The sequence below is a fragment of the Diadema antillarum genome, unplaced genomic scaffold (genome assembly GCF_040938485.1).
Source record: "Diadema antillarum isolate AM-2024a unplaced genomic scaffold, OU_Dant_1.0 seq00001683_RagTag, whole genome shotgun sequence".
NCBI classification, from domain to species: domain Eukaryota; kingdom Metazoa; phylum Echinodermata; class Echinoidea; order Diadematoida; family Diadematidae; genus Diadema; species Diadema antillarum.
In genome coordinates, this window is record NW_027272378.1 from 117095 (window position 1) to 137592 (window position 20498).

General features: G+C 36.1%; 1 protein-coding gene across 1 annotated transcript in view; it reads left to right on the forward strand.

Annotated features, from left to right (window-relative positions):
• The first annotated feature begins 14746 nt into the window (after positions 1-14746).
• The window catches only part of LOC139711669 (uncharacterized), a 120035-nt gene continuing 114283 nt past the window's right edge, over positions 14747-20498 (forward strand). The window contains exon 1 of the mRNA XM_071623529.1: positions 14747-15025. Coding sequence (XP_071479630.1) covers positions 14944-15025 — 82 coding nt within the window. The 5' untranslated portion in view covers positions 14747-14943. The remainder of the gene's footprint in view (positions 15026-20498) is intronic.

Below are 20498 nucleotides of genomic sequence, written 5' to 3' on the forward strand. Positions count from 1 at the left end.
TTTATTTGTTTGTTTGTTTGTTGTTGTTGTTGTTGTTTTTTTGTTTTTGTTTTTTTTTTTTGGGGGGGGGGGGGTTCACTCTGCCGACAGGCCCTATTCATAACCCACTGTCTCATTCTCCGTTTCAAAGAACTGCCAGATCACAGACGGCATGCGACATTTCGTACGCTGTCTGGCAACCCTCGATGAAGCGGGCTGCGGGCAATAATTATTCAAGTCAGTCTTGCGCGGTTTCGCACGTCGCACCTACACTGCAAAAAGTCCGGTGTTAAATAGTGAACACCGAGCTGGTGTTAAATTTTCGGTGCTCATTTATGGTGTTAAATTAACACCTCCGGGTGTCATTTCCAAATTTTAAACTGTTTTTTGAAGAGTTTCTTAGTAACTGCACTTCTTGTTGATTTTTAATTTAAACAAGACGATCAAGAATTTTACATTAAAATACTAGATTTTTGAAAAAAATGTGAAAATAAATTTACACCAAAGTAACACCAGCTGGTGTGGTCTCTTATTGAAGCTGGACGGGTGTTAAACCATTGATATTAACACCAACAAATATCAAATCAACACCATGTGGTGTCATTTTTGAATTAACACCAGTACAGTGTCAAAATAACACCAGGTACAGTGTCAAATTAAGACCACGAAGTGTCAAGTGAACACTTTTCAACACCATCACAGTGCATTTTTAACACCTGTGGGTGTGGTCCTTTATTGAAGTTTGATCGGTGTTAGATTTAACACCCGTGGTGTTAAATCTAACACCGATGATTTTACAGTGTAATTGAACACGACTCGGCAATGTCCCTTAGTTCAACATGCACGTAAGGACACTAGATATGCTCCACTGGGTATGAATTGTTTTGTTAGGTTTTTCGAAGTGATTGTTTCTCTCCAGGCTCCAGCAGCAGCACTGTCAGCAGGAGAAAACTCCCGGGTCGGGGGAAACTCATCATTCTAGACAATACCAAAGTACTAGGAATTCATCATAGGTGAATAATGTTTACTTGGCCCACAATATATATATATATATATATATATATATATATATATATATATATATATATGGATGAAAACGTTGAACGATGTACAATTGGCCATTTTCGGGCTTTGCGATATTCAAACCCTTGTAAAATTGTCACCTGTGGGTGTTTTTCATAGTTTTATGTATCATTTGGTAGGGGAGGGTTGTGCCTTTCAGAAAATATACACTCTGTATTGTTGTTACCGCATTTCCTTAAAAAATAATGCCTTAAAGCTGAACAAATTGACAAAAATACATATTTTATGAAAAAATCCCAGAATCAGACGTCGCAATTTTTGTTCTTACCCAATTCTACAGCTTTGTTTTTTCTTGTGAGTAAGCCCACATGCTCCAACTATTTAATCAAGTACTTCTGCCATGAACGTGTTTATTATTCATCTTATCAGGAACTTCTGAATTCACTTCATGTCTGAAAAAGAACGTCTCTGAATGAATTATCTTTTCCTTGACGCAAAAACTCCAGGATGAATATGAAAACATGTAAGGCCATATTTATTTAGCGTATTATCCATACTACCATTCCATCAAAATTTGTGAGTGAGCTGTACAAAGTAATCGCGTGGTGGCTCATTAAAGCAAATTATACTGAATAACCATCAGAGATGTTCGATTGGTTAATGGTGTCATTAATGAAAGTTGATTATGCTTGAGATAAAAACTGGTGATCAGTACGTCAGTGTGAGCCAGGCGATTATGATGATTGGCAACAAGAGCAACATACTGTCCATAAAAATGAGTTCTGGTTGAAAATCCAAATTGGCAAACGTCTCTGATCAAAGCGAATGTCTCTGATTGAAAATCTCTAAAGGGATATTCCCTCATCTGACACGTACACACTGCATGATACTTTATTTGCGCGCTTATAGTACGCACTGACGCGCCATCTTGGAATCGAGTCGGCATAATTCAACAACGGAAATGCCCACAAATCCTGAAAATGTGAGTAATAACAAAAACTTTCCTGGTGTTTGTGTCGATTTATAACAGTTATCATTCCGTAGATTTGCCAATTAGTATCATCTGTGAAATTATGTATTTTAACCTTTGGATTATAAATAAATTAAAGAAGGATGGACAGTAAATATGTAAGATTCTACATGAAGATCAAAGACCGCACGTCTCTGAGCAAAATGAAAAACGTCTCTGATAATTACTGTTTCATGAAATAAAGACATCCATTCTACAAATTATGAGAACATTAAAGTAAAATTAGGTCTGGATGGGTGCGGTTAGTATTATAGGAACAAGAAGAACAAAGTTTACACGGGCGTGTTAAAATATTAAGAAAAATGAAGCTTCCTGAAAGATGTTGAAAATATGTAGAAGAGTTTCAAATTTAAGGTTTTCTGTTGATTGAGCAAGTTTAAACACATTGCCTAGACAGAAACTGTGTTTTATGACTAGTAATAGGTCAGTAGTCTATAATTATAATGTAGTAGTCACTTTGAATTACGTATTTTTTTGTGAGAGAAGCAGAAATGTAAGAAAAACAGGATTAGGTCAGGGACGTTCTCTGAACAAATAAGATCTGTTCTCAAACCAATATTAATGACCCATCATGGCGAATTGGTGCCTACGTTTGAAGCACATAGGTTCCTCAATCCAAATATAATGCTAATATCTTGTAAAAATCAAACCCATTAAGTACTGATAAGCAAAGATGTTTACGTCAGAGACGTTATACGGGACGTTTTACATATTTTCAACTACTACAATTGGGAGTCGATCTTTCATTATTCCAGAGTAGATGGCCCTCGTATACATACATTGTTCTAGGTAATTTGCGCAATCTAGAAACAATGTTGATTTTATAATTTTGATCAGAGACGTTCATTTTGTGCGTACATTGCTCCAGTGCATGGTAAGTTAACTTTAATATCATTTTTACTCTATTTTTTTTTTCTTACAGCAAGATGGGAAGACCGGATGGATTGTAAACACTCCGAATATCCTGTTTAGGATCTTTAGTCTCAGTCATGTTCATGGAGCCTACAAGTTCCAGACCACGGCCGTGGTACTGGCAAGACCGGACGGATATCTGATTGGAGGACGAGTGCCATCTGTTTACACAATAATGACTTTCCCAACCCCGGTTTCAGGTGTCGCAAGCGACACAGTCGATACTATGCACTGATTGAGGACATTGAATACCAAATGAAGGAGAAATTCAGTTCAATGTTATAATGCCGACTCCGTTTTTAATGCACGTCACTACGTTTGCTTTTGAGCCTGTGAAATTTGAGGCTTATACGCTAAGAAGTAAAGGTTCAAATAATTTGCACCCAATTTGAAACAATGGCAGGACACACTTGAACCCTTAATTATGTTTAATTGCACCCTTACTTAACTGCCTTTTTGAATTTTTGCCAATTTCTGCAAATAAGGTTTTTGTACAGTGGATAAGAATATGCAAATGAGTGAGCTAACCATGTCATAACCTCTCCATTTTCCATTGATCGTGTACAAAAAATAACGAAAATTTAATGTTTCTGGCATTGAAATCTGAAACATAATGCTATTCGTGGTCGATTATATACCTTCGGAATAGTGTTCAGTTACATATATACCCGGATTTAAGCCTGGGGCATAATTATGTTTGAATGAAAAACTGGATATTTCAAAATATTATGTTCAAATGTTATGGCAAGTAGTGAGGGGATGACATAGCACATAGGTTCCTCAATCCAAATATAATGCTAATGTCTAGTAAAAATCAAACCCATTAAATACTGATAAGCAAAGATGTTTACGTCAGAGACGTTATACGGGACGTTTTACATATTTTCAACTACTACAATTGGGAATCGATCTTTCATTATTCCACAGTAGATGGCCCTCGTATACATACATTGTTCTAGGTAACTTGCGCAATCTAGAAACAATGTTGATTTTATAATTTTGATCAGAGACGTTCATTTTGTGCGTACATTGCTCCAGTGCATGGTAAGTTAACTTTAATATCATTTTTACTCTATTTTTTTTTCTTACAGCAAGATGGGAAGACCGGATGGATTGTAAACACTCCGAATATCCTGTTTAGGATCTTTAGTCTCAGTCATGTTCATGGAGCCTACAAGTTCCAGACCACGGCCGTGGTACTGGCAAGACCGGACGGATATCTGATTGGAGGACGAGTGCCATCTGTTTACACAATAATGACTTTCCCAACCCCGGTTTCAGGTGTCGCAAGCGACACAGTCGATACTATGCACTGATTGAGGACATTGAATACCAAATGAAGGAGAAATTCAGTTCAATGTTATAATGCCGACTCCGTTTTTAATGCACGTCACTACGTTTGCTTTTGAGCCTGTGAAATTTGAGGCTTATACGCTAAGAAGTAAAGGTTCAAATAATTTGCACCCAATTTGAAACAATGGCAGGACACACTTGAACCCTTAATTATGTTTAATTGCACCCTTACTTAACTGCCTTTTTGAATTTTTGCCAATTTCTGCAAATAAGGTTTTTGTACAGTGGATAAGAATATGCAAATGAGTGAGCTAACCATGTCATAACCTCTCCATTTTCCATTGATCGTGTACAAAAAATAACGAAAATTTAATGTTTCTGGCATTGAAATCTGAAACATAATGCTATTCGTGGTCGATTATATACCTTCGGAATAGTGTTCAGTTACATATATACCCGGATTTAAGCCTGGGGCATAATTATGTTTGAATGAAAAACTGGATATTTCAAAATATTATGTTCAAATGTTATGGCAAGTAGTGAGGGGATGACATAGCACATAGGTTCCTCAATCCAAATATAATGCTAATGTCTAGTAAAAATCAAACCCATTAAATACTGATAAGCAAAGATGTTTACGTCAGAGACGTTATACGGGACGTTTTACATATTTTCAACTACTACAATTGGGAATCGATCTTTCATTATTCCACAGTAGATGGCCCTCGTATACATACATTGTTCTAGGTAACTTGCGCAATCTAGAAACAATGTTGATTTTATAATTTTGATCAGAGACGTTCATTTTGTGCGTACATTGCTCCAGTGCATGGTAAGTTAACTTTAATATCATTTTTACTCTATTTTTTTTTCTTACAGCAAGATGGGAAGACCGGATGGATTGTAAACACTCCGAATATCCTGTTTAGGATCTTTAGTCTCAGTCATGTTCATGGAGCCTACAAGTTCCAGACCACGGCCGTGGTACTGGCAAGACAGGACGGATATCTGATTGGAGGACGAGTGCCATCTGTTTACACAATAATGACTTTCCCAACCCCGGTTTCAGGTGTCGCAAGCGACACAGTCGATACTATGCACTGATTGAGGACATTGAATACCAAATGAAGGAGAAATTCAGTTCAATGTTATAATGCCGACTCCGTTTTTAATGCACGTCACTACGTTTGCTTTTGAGCCTGTGAAATTTGAGGCTTATACGCTAAGAAGTAAAGGTTCAAATAATTTGCACCCAATTTGAAACAATGGCAGGACACACTTGAACCCTTAATTATGTTTCATTGCACCCTTACTTAACTGCCTTTTTGAATTTTTGCCAATTTCTGCAATAAGGTTTTTGTACAGTGGATAAGAATATGCAAATGAGTGAGCTAACCATGTCATAACCTCTCCATTTTCCATTGATCGTGTACAAAAAATAACGAAAATTTAATGTGTCTGGCATTGAAATCTGAAACATAATGCTATTCGTGGTCGATTATATACCTTCGGAATAGTGTTCAGTTACATATATACCCGGATTTAAGCCTGGGGCATAATTATGTTTGAATGAAAAACTGGAAATTTCAAAATATTATGTTCAAATGTTATGGCAAGTTGTGAGGGGATGACATGCTCATTTTGCCATTTGCAGATTCATAATGACCATTCAAAAACTGTTTACTGAAGAACTAGCGAAACTTCAAAATGTCACAACCTTCTCATTTTTGTGGAGCCCGTATGATTTTCTTTCTTATCAGCGAATACATTTATACAGTTGGGCTGAATTTCCCCTTGAATGAAGCTTTTTCCTTTGGAAGTAAGGTGAAATATTCTAGTGATATTTTTGAGGTTTGTAAGCCAAATACAGGAGAAAAGGAAAAATACTAACGTCTGTGATGAAACAAGAAAACGTCTATTAAGAATGTCCCTTACCTAGTTTCCACTATGAACACTATAATGCATCGCCTTTGAGTTGAAGGAAGAAGGATTAATAATCCCCTAACGATGTGACAGATAAAATGTGATATCGTTATGTTATCATTGTCAACCTCTTGAAAGAGGTTTTCAGTTCACTTTTCGTCAACAAACAGTTGCTATACCATACTGTCGATATTCTTTTGAGTTTGGTGTTGTGGCAAGTGCATTACATTGTTTACAATTTATATCTGCCATAGTATGAAAAAAAGCGTAGCGAAATTTGATGCTTCTAGGATAAGCAAAGATTAATTACAGCTTTCTGAGACGACATCATAACAGTGGCCCAGGTAAGGTCCCTAATGAAAATACAAACTGGCTTATACTCATATAATTATATTTCAGACTAAGGGGTCAAATTAAATTAGTATGAATAAATTTGTGTTTACCTTTTTTATAGATTTGGACTACAATTGAAAGCAAACATATACAAAATTAATAGCGTGTGGGCACACCTGCATATACACCTGAAGGTAAAATGCAAAGTAGTGGTCATCATAAACAAAAACAATTCTCGACATTTAGGCCTAGGTAAATGATTTCTCAATGAATGTGGAATGTCCAGTTGCGAGCATCTTTTAAAATAGGGAGTTTGATGTTTAATTTTAGTGATAACTTACAGCCGAAACGTCCCTGATGGAAAAGCAAATGTCTCTGATATAAATGAGTAATTAGGTAAAGTAGTTGAAATTGCAAATTTTTCAGGTAATTTTGTTGTCTGTCATTAAAAGGTGTTGTAAGATCTGAATGATATATCAAGAACAGGCTTGTTGTTGATTTTTGGTGCAGAAATCGAAATTCCTCTTACAATTTGGAGATTCGTAGTTATAATCAATTAGTATGAAAAATAATTGAAGGTGAAATTACCATTCTGAATTGTTGACAAAAGATTAAAAGACATGTGTTTAATAAAGGAAAATGTTGTTTGCTCACAAAACTCTTAAATATGGATCAAAGGACATCATTTGTATTGCCTATGTCTGAGGAACGTCTATGAGTGAAACCAGAACGTCTCTGATCAAAACATGGCTTACTTCCAGCGTCTGTATAGGGCTTTTATGGTGATTTGATCAAACGAAATGCACTAATTCATCATTAGTATCTACTGAACATTAACATTTAAACAAATGAGACCCCTGCTACATGTTTTGTTCAAATGAGATGAAAGTGAAGATAAGAATATGAAAATCTCTGCTTAAATGACAAAAACTCCACTTTGTCTTTAACTTCCATGTGTATTAGCTTTTGTAAACTTCACAGGAGGCAAACAATATTTTAGGAACAAATTAACACAGTCTTCGAAAGTATGAACAAGATTAAACTATCTTCATTTGAATGTTTTTTCACCCTTCATTTGAATTTTCACTAAAACGATGTTTATTTTAGTCAGAGACGTTCGCCATTATGTCACAGTTCTATTTAACCTTGAATAAAAACAACACCCTTGGAGATATCCCAGTATAATTGGGTTTACAAGAAAGCTGACAATAATGACATTTCACTGAGATGTATCTATATCAATGAGTCACATGTTTTAATTTTGACCCCTGATTTGCCCAATTGTACATCGTTCAACGTTTTCACCCATATATATATATATATATATATATATATATATGTATGTATATGAGTATATGAATATAAGAACGACCCAAGTCCATGGAAGACCATTTCGAGTAAACTAAAAAAACTTCATATCTTTTTTATTTGTCCAATAATATTCTATTGAACTATGATGGAAAGGCAGCATTGTATGTACAAATTAGAACATATATTATTATGACAATTAATATTTACATTAATTGTGGAGAGGCCATTTTGTGTGGTGGACTTGGGTCGCTCTTTGATTCATATGGACTTGGGTCGTTCTTTGATTCATATACATGATATTCTGCTATAGAGATGAGAGAAGGATGAGAGAGGGCGCTATCATATGAATGTAAGAATGACCCAAGTCCTTCATTCTTACATTAATATAAGATTTAACTCATTCATTTCAGACACTTCCGGGTGTAATTAGGATTTATCATTTATACACAAGATGAGTCCATGCATAAGCTACAATTTCCCTTGTCAAACTGAATTTGGCCAAAAATTGGACTTGGGTCGTTCTTATATTCAGGTCTTCATATATATATATATATATATATATATATATATATATATATAATTATATTCATATATATCCATATTACCATCATATATATTCCATTTCCGCATTATGCTAAGCGATGTTACGTTTTGAAAGTGGAGGGGATGTCAAAATTTTCTGTAAACCAGAAAGAAAAACAAAAGAAAAGAGAAACAACAACAACAACAAATTCTTCATATTTTTGCTGCCACTTCAATACCACCATTTATTTTTTTTCATGCAAAAAAAAAAAAGTGGGGGATGCAAACATTTGATCCCTGTAAAGTGGGGGGGGGGGGGCAGCCCTCCTCCAAGCTCTTCCCCTCAACCCCCCCCCCCCACCACTTCAAAAAAAAAAAAAAAAAAAAAAAAAAAAAAAAAAGGCTGCGTCGGTCCGATTATAGGCTTGTAATCGCGATTGTATGTATATTGTAATGGTGACCAGGCCGATCATCCGGTCATGGTATTTGTCAGTGTTTATATGAGACATGTTTACACATCATACATGCTAAGTGTTTATATGAGACATGTTTACACCTTATAAATGCTAAGTGCTTATATATGAGACATACTTACAGTTACAAAGCATACATTCATACATTGTAATTTCTAAGTGTTTACAACAGACATTTTACTCATCATACATGTTAATTCCCATGTGCTTATTAATGTAAAGTGGATTTTTTTTTTCCACTTCTGCATGGAATGAGATAAACGCATGACATTTTTTTTTTCCATCACGTAGATCTCGGGAATTGTTTAGGGGGGACAATTAAAAGACTTGTTTGCCCCGGGCCCACATTTCTATGGGGGCGGGGCAAATGCCCCTTTACACCCCCCCCCCCCCCCCCTCGTAGGATCGACGCCCCGATCATCCCAGTGTAAGAACTATGCCCATGATGTATCCTGACTGAGTCATTTGTGTCATCATCGTTTGGTCAATGATTCAGAAAATGGGGGGGGGGGGGTTCAGTTATGGTGGCAGTTTGTTTGTTTCTTTGCTTGTTTATATTTTTGTTTGCTTTCGTGCGTAATTTCCAGAATATGATGGTCCCGAGTTCCGCGCGCCATAACCTATGTACATGTAGGCTGGTACATACCACTACCAGCAAATCTCCCTCCCCCCCCCCCCCCCCCCCCGATTTACGTCCATATTGTCAACAATAATGTCAAGAAATGTAAAGATTGATACACTTTCTAGATTAAAACTGTCCTAAACTATATGGTACAATTCAATACATCGACAGTGTTACTGAAAAACATATACATGTATTTGTGTTTGAACGTTCAGTGACAATTTATTAGCCTTGACCAAATCAGTCGGACAAGAACATCAACATCATCATGAAAAAAAAACAGTCGTATCATCTGCAAATTGTATAAAGGAAAGCACTTCAGAAACAGAAAAAAAAAATCATTAATTATTTTATTATGAATATTGTAACAATGGTCCTGAAAGACTAAAAGACACCAGACTTTACATCTCTTTCAACTGAATTATTGTCTTTAATTGAGAAAAAAAAATTTTTTTCTATTACCGAATTAACTCTCGAACCACTGCAAACCATTCCCACGTATTTCATAATGAGATAGTTTGTTATAAAGTAAAATTTCATGATTAATTGTATCGAAGACCGTGGAAAAGTAAAAAAAAAAAAAACTAATTAGATGCGAGTAATTGTCAATTACATTAATAAACTACTTTGTGAACGAAATGATGAACTGCATGAATAGTGCTATGATTTTCTGAGAAACTGAGAATTTGTAAGTAATTATGCAGATTTAAAAAAAAATGTATATAATTCTAATCTGAATCATTTCTGCTAATACGTTAGACTCTTTCCCCATTTTTAAGTTCGATTAAGACAGAACTGAAATCCTTTCCGCTTGATTTTTTTTTATATGCTCCAAACCTGTGACCAATATGTAATAGTATGGTATATCGTATTGTGTAGTCACAATGTAGCAATGTATGTACCGTTCTATCTGTGTTTGTGCTATATTTTATTCTATTATCAGTCCCTGATTGTGTGAAATTTTTGTCAACAGGGCCCCATGGAAGACTTTAAATGTCACTACTGAAAATGGGATACCCTCCGTATGTTTTTCTTTTCTTGACCTTTATGTATAGATTATGTTGATTTTATAGTATGAGAAACAAACAAACGAAAAAACGAGGCAATGCAAATAAAAGACATTGGACGATAGCTTGATTGATAATGAGAATTACTTTTTCACTTTATAATAAAACTTATACACCATTGGAAATTGATAAATTGAAAGTATGAGTCAACGGATCTGCAATTTCGGACAAAAGTCCTTTAAGAATTCCATTATCTATACCATCATAACCGGAACTTATTTTTTATAGAGGAAATAATATCAATAATACGGCAGCAGTTAAGCAGTTAACCACCGAACACTTTTAAGCCATTTGGCGTGATTGTCATTACCATCTTGTACATAGTGGGTCTCACAGTGCCGCAAAACGAAGCGCAATATGACATTTTTTTTTTTTTTACAAGAACCATTGGTATTTCATTATTTCATTTCAGATGCCGTAAACAGTGCGAGTATGAAGCGGATTAATGAGAATTTTATTGTAAGCATAATATACAATTTTGAACCTTCAACATTTCATTCATCATAACAATATGTGCTGCAGTACCATGCCCTACATTGAGGACTGCACATAATCCAATTCTAAAGGTAATAGCACTAGTTTCGTTTAAGGCTTGCCTTTGGGCGAGGGAAAAGAAAGCGTATTCAGTTGTATTGCGTTGTATGAAGTTATTGTCATGCAAAATATGAGCAAATGGGTGAATCTATTCCTCATTGAACCTTGGTAGTGGCGTCTGATCAGTGGTTATCCCGACTTTTGCAACACATGGCGTTCCATACCTTGGACTACGTGCCCTATCATGAAGGTGGGGATTCCCAACGCGTCACTCGCGCGATTCTACACGTAAGCAGGTGGAGTACGCCACGGAGCCCAACGGCGGCCATTTTAGGAAGCAAACCGCTGGATTATCGCAAGCGTCTAATACTTGACCTATAGGAGTGAATTCTGCCTCCCCTTCATTTTCTCCCTTTTAAGGGGGCAAGCAGCGGTATAACTCAAATTCCCATTTAGAAGCATCATTTATTCCTAAAGACGAAGTTCGAGCTAGGCTGAAACGCCTTTCTCTCCCCCCCCCCCTCTCTCTCTCTCTCTCCCTCTCTCTCTCTCTCTCTCTCTATCGCCCCTGCCCTTTTGGCCTTACACAAACATCCTTTTTTTTTTGGGGGGGGGGGGGGAGGAGGACGTGTCCCCTGGATTTTTTTTTTCTTGAAGATCATCCCCCTGTATTTTCAAACTTTTCAAAAGTTGTTCATTTTCTTTCATTTTTTTGGCACTCTTGATAGACCGTGTCACAATGATATGCAATGCGAACATGTTAAAGATTACAAATATTCCATTGAAAATGCTCAAATATTCCACCAAAGGTGTGCATTACACGGTTGAATTTTAATTCTGAAAATGCATAGGCTCCCTCCTCGGCCCCTTCGGTCCACATCTTACATAAAGAAGATGCGCATATTATGTCGATCTTAGATAAAGAGGTCGCGAATAATAACGGATTTAGCCACTTTCCCTACATTAACTCTCTTTTTTAAATTAAAAATTGCAAATATTCCACCAAAATGTGCATCAAATCATATCAATTATGAGAATACAAAAACTCCCTCGTGTAGGAGGGATACATCCTCTAAGCCCCCCCCCCCCGGCCCAACTGTGGACTTCCAACACACATGACAGATATAGATCAAGAGGTGACAGATACAATGTATCATGATTCAGCCAATCACTGTCCCATAATCTCTTTGATTAAAAACATTTTAAATATCATTCCACCAAAATGGACACCGCAAAGATTGTTGAATTCTCTTGAGAAATCCAAATGCTCCGACGGTATAGAGGGGGCAGTGGCGTAGACATGTTCTCAGATCAGACCTGGTATGATTTGCGGCCAAGAGAGACGATCTCAATGTACATTTTATATTACGGCCAAGAAAGGCGATAAATGTCCGTTCAACGCCCCCACCCCCCACCCCCCCCCCCCCCCACACACACATCACTATACTTGAATACATGGCCAATTTACCCAGGAATATTTTTCTATTAGGGCAAATATAATCGACATTTGTTACAATAAGAAGAGACGTTGTTTTTAGAGATCAGTAATGTGAAAATGTATAAGATGATGGCGACAAAGATCACAATTATGATAAATAAGATAATTTATACTAAGAAGAAGAGTTCCATGGTTGATAAGAATGAAATTTTATTCAATTTGATAATTTCATTTACTCCAGGACATGATTCAGCCAAAAGGGCTGTTCCTCATGTCAATGCATCATAACAACAACAACAACAATAATAATAATAATAATAATAATAATAATAATAATAGTAATAATAATAATACCATGCACCGCATTCGTTTGGTCATGTTAATTTCAATTACAATTCAAATTTAAAGTCAGATTTTATTTTCACTTTTCAACAAAATGTACGAAGAAATATATCAAATTTGACATTCGTGTCGATGAAAACACAGCGACCCGGTCATATGCAGGGATAATAATATGTTCATGTCTATAGTTATGATCAGTACCCAAAGAGAGAGAGAGAGAGAGAGAGAGAGAGAGAGAGATGTATAATTCACAAATTTTAAAAGTGCAACACAGTGAAAAAGATCAAGATGTCTACATTACCCCATCCACGGTATCCCACTCCCCATCAACAAAAAAGAAAGAAAGAAAGATACCCCCCCCCCCAAAAAAAAAAAAGAGAGGAAATATAAAATAGTGTTCTGCAGCTTTTCTGGAAACGACTGTATTTATAGCGGAAAGGAAATATGGACCTCCTACAATGATTTCTATTGGTTGTTCTAGGGAAAATCATGGTATATTTTAGCCTACATCGTGGATCAAGAGAAGAGTTGAGAGGGAGGGAGAGAGAGAGAGAGAGGGGGGGGGGGGGAGGCTCTGAAGTTGTGAGCACCCTCATGAATATGACATGGTTTAGGTATACTAGTACTCCCTATCATTAGGAGTTAGCTCAAATTTTGAGGGACTACAGATTGGATATTGAAGAGCATTTCGGTAATCATGTAGAAATGCACACCATGCACACCTACCATTTCTTTCCTTAATTTGTCAATGAAAACTTCTTTCGGCTATCAGAAATGTCAAGATGGACCATATCTGAGGGTTTCATGAAATTTCATAGCCAATTAAATAAGAAAAATAGCTAATTTTGACTCAAAAGTACGCCGATCGACTGTAGTGTTGTCTCACTGTCAGCGTAGCACGATGGATGACCGACTATCTAGAAGAGCGATATAAGAATTACAATCGATCGTTATAGTCTGTGATACAGCCGCTTGTTCGGTGTTCAACCACAATTATTACTTCGGCTTGACAGTAAAAAGTGAAAAAACAAATCATCTTTGAATTTAACTTCCTTCTCATCTTCTTCTTTTCTCTCTCCCTTCCTTTTCCCTCGTTTGAATAGCCTTTACCTTTTTCTTCCACTTCCTTCTTCATCCTCCTATTCCCTAACAACACTATTCAAAATAAACATTATCAACTTCTGTCATTCATACAATCAATACTTAACACAATTCTTAAAGAACAGACTTGTATAAGTAAGCTCTATCACTTTGAATAGTGATAATCATGATAGTGGCGGAGAAATTAATGAGAGAAAAAAAGTTCCTAAGATGGGTTGGGAAAAAGTACACATATTCCACGAGTCGCGTTCGATATTGTTGATAAGCGGATAATTAGAAACTGTCAGAATCGATGAATATTGTTCTGTACGAAATCAATGCACTACGTACTAGGTTTACGCCGAGACAGCTTGCGGCCGATGTATTTTTCAAATCCGATTTTTCATTTTTCCTCCCTTTTCGGCTTTCTAATTCCATGAAAACTCTTTCATACGGTTCAATTAAGCATCTCCAATAGCTGCACAAAATTCAATTGACAAACGGCGGAGCGAACGGTAGGTGTGCATTAATTTCTGCATGATTACCAGCATTTCTTCATTTATATTTCGTTCTTAGGCAGGAATGATACTTATAAAGGCCGTAATGAGGTCCAGAGTTCTTCTTTTACCTTGTATTCCTCCCTAAAAGGGATAAAGTAAAAGGGAGGCAGATACCTCTCCATTGAGGGTCACGTAAAAATCGGCCCGCTATCAATCGCTTTGCTTCCCAAAATGGCGCTCGCACCTGCCCGTGAGCGGATACGCAAAATCGAGAGAGTAGAGACCCTCTTAGGGTTGTACTCTCTTTGCTATACATGTACTGTGTCAACAATAATGCTCTGTGCGATATAATGTGCGAATTGAGAGCTAGCAAACGGCTGCGTCGCCATTATTTTCATGAGCCCACTGAACGAAAGAATTCCGTTGGTCTCGGAAGGGTGCGAGGCATGGGGTGTGTTCGACTATTTTTCATCTAGATTACTTGACACTCTGGCATTCGGGATATTACGGTCAAAACGTGTATTCAACTTATTCTTGTGAACTATCTCAGTCTTTGACTACATGACTGTGATGGATAGAAGATACGACCTCATTCTCTTATTAACATTGGCTGTTACTGTGTTCTGTAGCCACGTTGGAGAAGGTAAGCCCAACTTTATTTTCCCGATCATGCACTCAATATAGCGTTGTCATGTCCCAGCCGAGTGATGCCAATAAAATGTGTTCAAAACGACAAATAAGCTACCAGAATATTACCGATTTTAGGAAACGCCTGGAATTCCTGTGTACGAAGGAACTCTGTTTACTGTTCGTTATTTTCTCTGACACCGTTTGAATATTGGTCTACAGTCAACACTTGTCATAAATAAGACAAAACCAAATTGTGTTTTTCTCAGCTCAATGTACAAATTCAAAGTACAATGTAGTATAAACATTGTTTGTGTTAACTTCGATGCTTTTCAATGCAAAAAAGGCACCCCTAGGGATGAGCTCACAAACCTTTTTTTATTCACATGTTCATTTCATTGAAACTTCAGACTGCCTTTGAGAGAGTTATTTCACGCGTATAGGTTGTATGAACGAATTGCCCCTGCCAATGCCCATGCCTGCTGGAAAGGACAATGTGTCCCTTAGTGTAGAACAGAATGTTATGAAACACATCGTGAACAAGATGTAGAATCTCTTCACATTGTTAGATTACAGAGTTTTTAACATTGTGAACACATTGGGAATCATCAGTTTATAGAACATTACTATATACTCTCTAAAAAAAATCGAGTGAAAATATTCACTCTTAAAAGAGTGAATCCAAAAAAGAGTGAATTTAGAGTGAAATTGGAGTGAATTTTTAGTGAAAATTTTCATTTTCACTCATTTTGGAGTGACCTAAGGGATCACTCGAAGATTTTGGAGTGATCCCTGACGTCACTCTAAAACGAGTGAAAATGAACATTTTCACTATTTAAAACATTCACTCCAATTTCACTCTAAATTCACTCTTTTTTGTATTCACTCTTTTAGGAGTGAATATTTTCACTCGATTTTCTTTTTTTTTTTAGAGAGAGTATGCACGCACTCTATGACAAATTACACCACAGTGTGAAATTAATTGACTATGTGAACATAATAGTGTTGTGAACACACTATTTCATTTTTTATTTCATTTCATTTATTTCATTCCTTCTTTCTTTTTCGGCAAACATAACACGAAATGAATCAGAAGATATAACATAGGCATGTATTCGACTTTACATGGTAGATAATGGTTGACAAATACAAAATTATACATGCATACCGGCAAAATACAAAGTTATGTCTGGAGAAAAAAAAAAGAAAGAACTGAGAGGTTCACTGAGAGGCACGATTGTAAATTGTGAACCACTCAAAGGATTTTTGTGAATACGTTAAACTTCTTTTTTTTTTTTTACAAAGACAGGACAGAACAAGACAGTAGAAACACAACGACATTACATGACTTTACAGTAGGGTATACCATGACAGTAATAAAACACAAAAGAATAATGGAGAGAAAGGAGAGAAAGAAAAAGAAAATGAAAGGAAAAACCAACACGCTGAACATCGGGATCAGAAGAGGGAATTGAGGTGTTTCAGCTCGATCAGCCGAGCAAAGTTTTTACAAATAAGATAATGTAAAAAATACACAATGATGAAATCAATGATTGACGATAAACCCTTAGGCTTAGACCAGCTAAGTAATGAATCGTATATATCTTAATATGAGTTCAACAAATACATTTGTAACTTACGCTTAAACGAATTCAAAGATAAAGAATTTTTTATATCACAAATCTAGGGCCAGTGTATATAAATGGATTTTGAGCCAATAACGTTCTCAGAAGGGGTAAATGAAACTCATTTGATCGCCTGCTGGGATTACTATGAAAAGATTGATTTGGTGGAAACATTGAATAAAAAATGCTGGGAAGTGCACTTGTGTTATAATTAAACATAAACTGACCCAGCTGAAAGAAAATCAAATCTTTGAGTTTTAAAATTTTATATCTAAAAAATAATGGATCTGCATGGGAACGTGGAGAAACGACACAAATAATACGAAGTGCCTTTTTTTTTGTAATAACAATAATTTATCTAATAAAGTTTGATAGGCACTACCCCATGCTAAGATTCCATAATTTAAATAAGGTAATATTAATGAAAAATACAACGTCAGCAAAGAAGACAACGGGATATGATATTTAAATCTATTAATAATACCAATATTACGCGAAATTATTTTACTAGTATTAATAATATGAGGCTTCCACGAAAGTTTATCGTCCACTGTAATACCGAGAAATTTTGTATGAGATACACGCTCTAAGTGAACGTCATCAAAAATGATATCTGTGCGTAAAACTTCTATAGACTTACTGAATAACATATACTTAATTTTCTGACGATTCAGTGATAATTTGTTGGCTCTTATCCATTGAGTCACTTTTTTTATTCAGAATTAACAGTATGGACAAGAGTGATTGGATTCTGGTGGGAGAAGAAAATATTTGAATCATCGGCAAAAAGTATAACAGAAAGTATGTCGGACGATCTACAAAAATCATTAATGTAAATGATGAAAAGTAAAGGTCCTAATATACTACCCTGAGGGACGCCACATTTAATGACTTCAAGACTAGAGCTGTGATCGTTCAATGATACATATTGTTTTCGGTTTTGCAGGTAACTCCTGAACCACTCCAAGGCCTTCCCTCGTATACCATAATGAGACAATTTATGAAGTAAAATTTCGTGATTAATTGTATCGAAGGCCTTGGAGAAGTCAAGGAAGATACCAACAAGATGAGAATGGTCATCTACCCATGTGCGGCGTTATCAATAAACTTCAGAAGAGCGTGAATGGTACTGTGTTTCTGACGAAACCCAAATTGAGAATTCGTAAAAACATTATAATAATGAAGAAATTTAATCGTTCTTGTGAATATCAATTTTTCCAAAACATATAGATAGGGATGAAAGTAGAGAAATAGGTCTATAATTACTTATATCAAAACTGTCTCCTTTTTTTTTGAATAAAGGACACACCTTAGCAATTTTCATACACCAGGAAAAACACCATGTAATATGTATTTATCAAAAATATGAGAAAGTGGATCAGCAATAGAAAATATAATTCCCTTTATAATGAAATTACTTATATCATCATAACCGCAACTTCGTTTATTATTCATTGCAGTAACAATGTGTATTATTTCATATTTCCTAGTTGGAGCTAAGAAAATAGAACTGGGACTGGATTGACCTAAAAATTTTGTAAAATGCGTATCGGACTGCGCTACTTCTTTTGCCAGATTCTCTCCAATCTTTGAAAAATAAGAATTAAAAATATTTGCTATATCACCAGGATCTTCAACAATTTTATTGTCAAATCTTATTTTTGTAATATTCAATGTCTTTTTTGATATATTCATGGCCTCCTTTAATATCGTCCATGTATTCTTCACGTCATGTTTATATTTTTTCTATCTGAATGGTATAGTATAGGTTTTCCCGGTCAATTTCATACTTTTGTCATTCAAGTTCCTATTCCGAGCATTCGATTTCACGCATTCCACGCTCGCAGCACTGAATCAGCAATCAAATTCAAAATCCGGTCATTCGAATTCACTATCCGAGCATTCGAATTCACTATCCGAGCATTCAAATTCATTGTCGGAGCATTCAAATTCACTATGGGAACATTCAAATTCACTATCGGAGCATTCAAATTTAAGAGAGGAGCACGCATTTCATCAATGAGCATTCAAATTCATGTCAAGCTGGCGGCGGAATCTCGTCGGTCATTCAAATTCGTGAATAGGCAACCATGTTCAAAATAACTGCATTCAATTTAAAAGAAGTCCTGAATTTAGTTAGTTTGGGGCCGTGTATGCATGTGTTTCTCACTTGGCTTTGAATATGTTGGGATTTATGATGATTATTTATTTTGCAGTAGAGGTCCACCTGTTCATTGACAAGTTTGAACTCGCGCTTAGCAAATAGGAATATACAGGCACATATCCCTCGGATTGGACATGAAATGGAGGTCCTATGTGTGAGAGAGTCACAACTCATACACGTAAAAGATCCCACCTCATTTATTCATCGCAAAGAGCAGAACATCCAACTGGACCCCATACGGAAGACCAGCTTTTGCAGCTGAATATGGGTTATCCAACCATGTTCTTTGATGGAAAATGAAACAAACAAACAAACATTAGGCACTGTAATAGGCCTACAGACGAGCATTATACGAATGGTTGGTTGACGCTTTCGAGGGGAAAAAAAAACAATTTCGACTATATTGAAACTGATACATGAACATTTTATACGTGCTTTTTGTTGTGTATTGCTGTCTTATTGATTTACTTTTGTGGGACTATGTGAGATCATTGTGTGTCAGTTTGTCTTTAAATTGATGAATTGTCATTCAGTGGTTGGTGTTCGGGCGTTGTCAGCACGCAGTATCATCAAAAACTATGATTACTAGTCGTTGTGTTGTTTGGATGCACTGCTGATTGGACATTACAATTTGAAATTGATTGAGATGAAAAACAAAGAATACAAGAACAGAGAACAACGTAGAATCTGTAAACAACAATAATTACACTATATGCAAGCCTCCATTGGTTATGTGGGCCCTTTTTCCTTTCTTAAAAGTCCACTCCATTTTCCTCGTTAAATTGATTACACGAAGTAGGAACCTGATCGCCTAAAAATGAATTTGAACGATCCAAACAAGCTCATTGGGACAGTCACGTGACTATCGCATGAATTTGAACGCACGAGTAGGAAAGTCGGTGCTCGAATTTTGAAATTGAATGCCCAATCGTGAATTTGATTTCACGAAAACGAAATAGAACGCCCATGAATGAAATTGATCGCTCGGATTCTGAATTCGAATGCCCGAATACTTTCACTTGCGTGCGCTGCGTGAATTTGAATGCACATTAATGAATTTGATTGACAAAAGTATGAAATTGACCGGGAAAACCTATATTTCCGCTTTTCCGATCGTATGACCTTGATCAAAATATTCTTATATGGTGTATATTTAGGTGATACGCTATCAGCGTATCACCTATTGTGATTGTCAAAATTTCTCTTTTTAGGTGATACGCTTTTAGCGTATCACCTATTGTGTTTGTCAAAATCTTCCTTTCTTTCTTTTTATTAGGTGATACGCTATCAGCGTATCACCTATTGTGATTGCCAAAATTTCTCTTTTTAGGTGATACGCTTTTAGCGTATCACCTATTGTTTGTCAAAATCTTCCTTTCTTTCTTTTTATTAGGTGATACGCTATCAGCGTATCACCTATTGTGATTGTCAAAATCTCTCTTTATTAGGTGATACGCTATCAGCGTATCACCTATTGTGATTGTCAAAATCTCTCTTTATTAGGTGATACGCTATTAGCGTATCACCTATTGTGATTGTCAAAATCTCTCTTTATTTCTTTTTATCCTTCTTTCTTTCTGGACAATTTTGTGTCATCAATATCTCAAGAATGACATTACGGAATAACATGACATTTTCAGGGAACATGTCTCATGACAATATCTAGCCACAATAAGGTTTTCATGACAGTAACATATCTA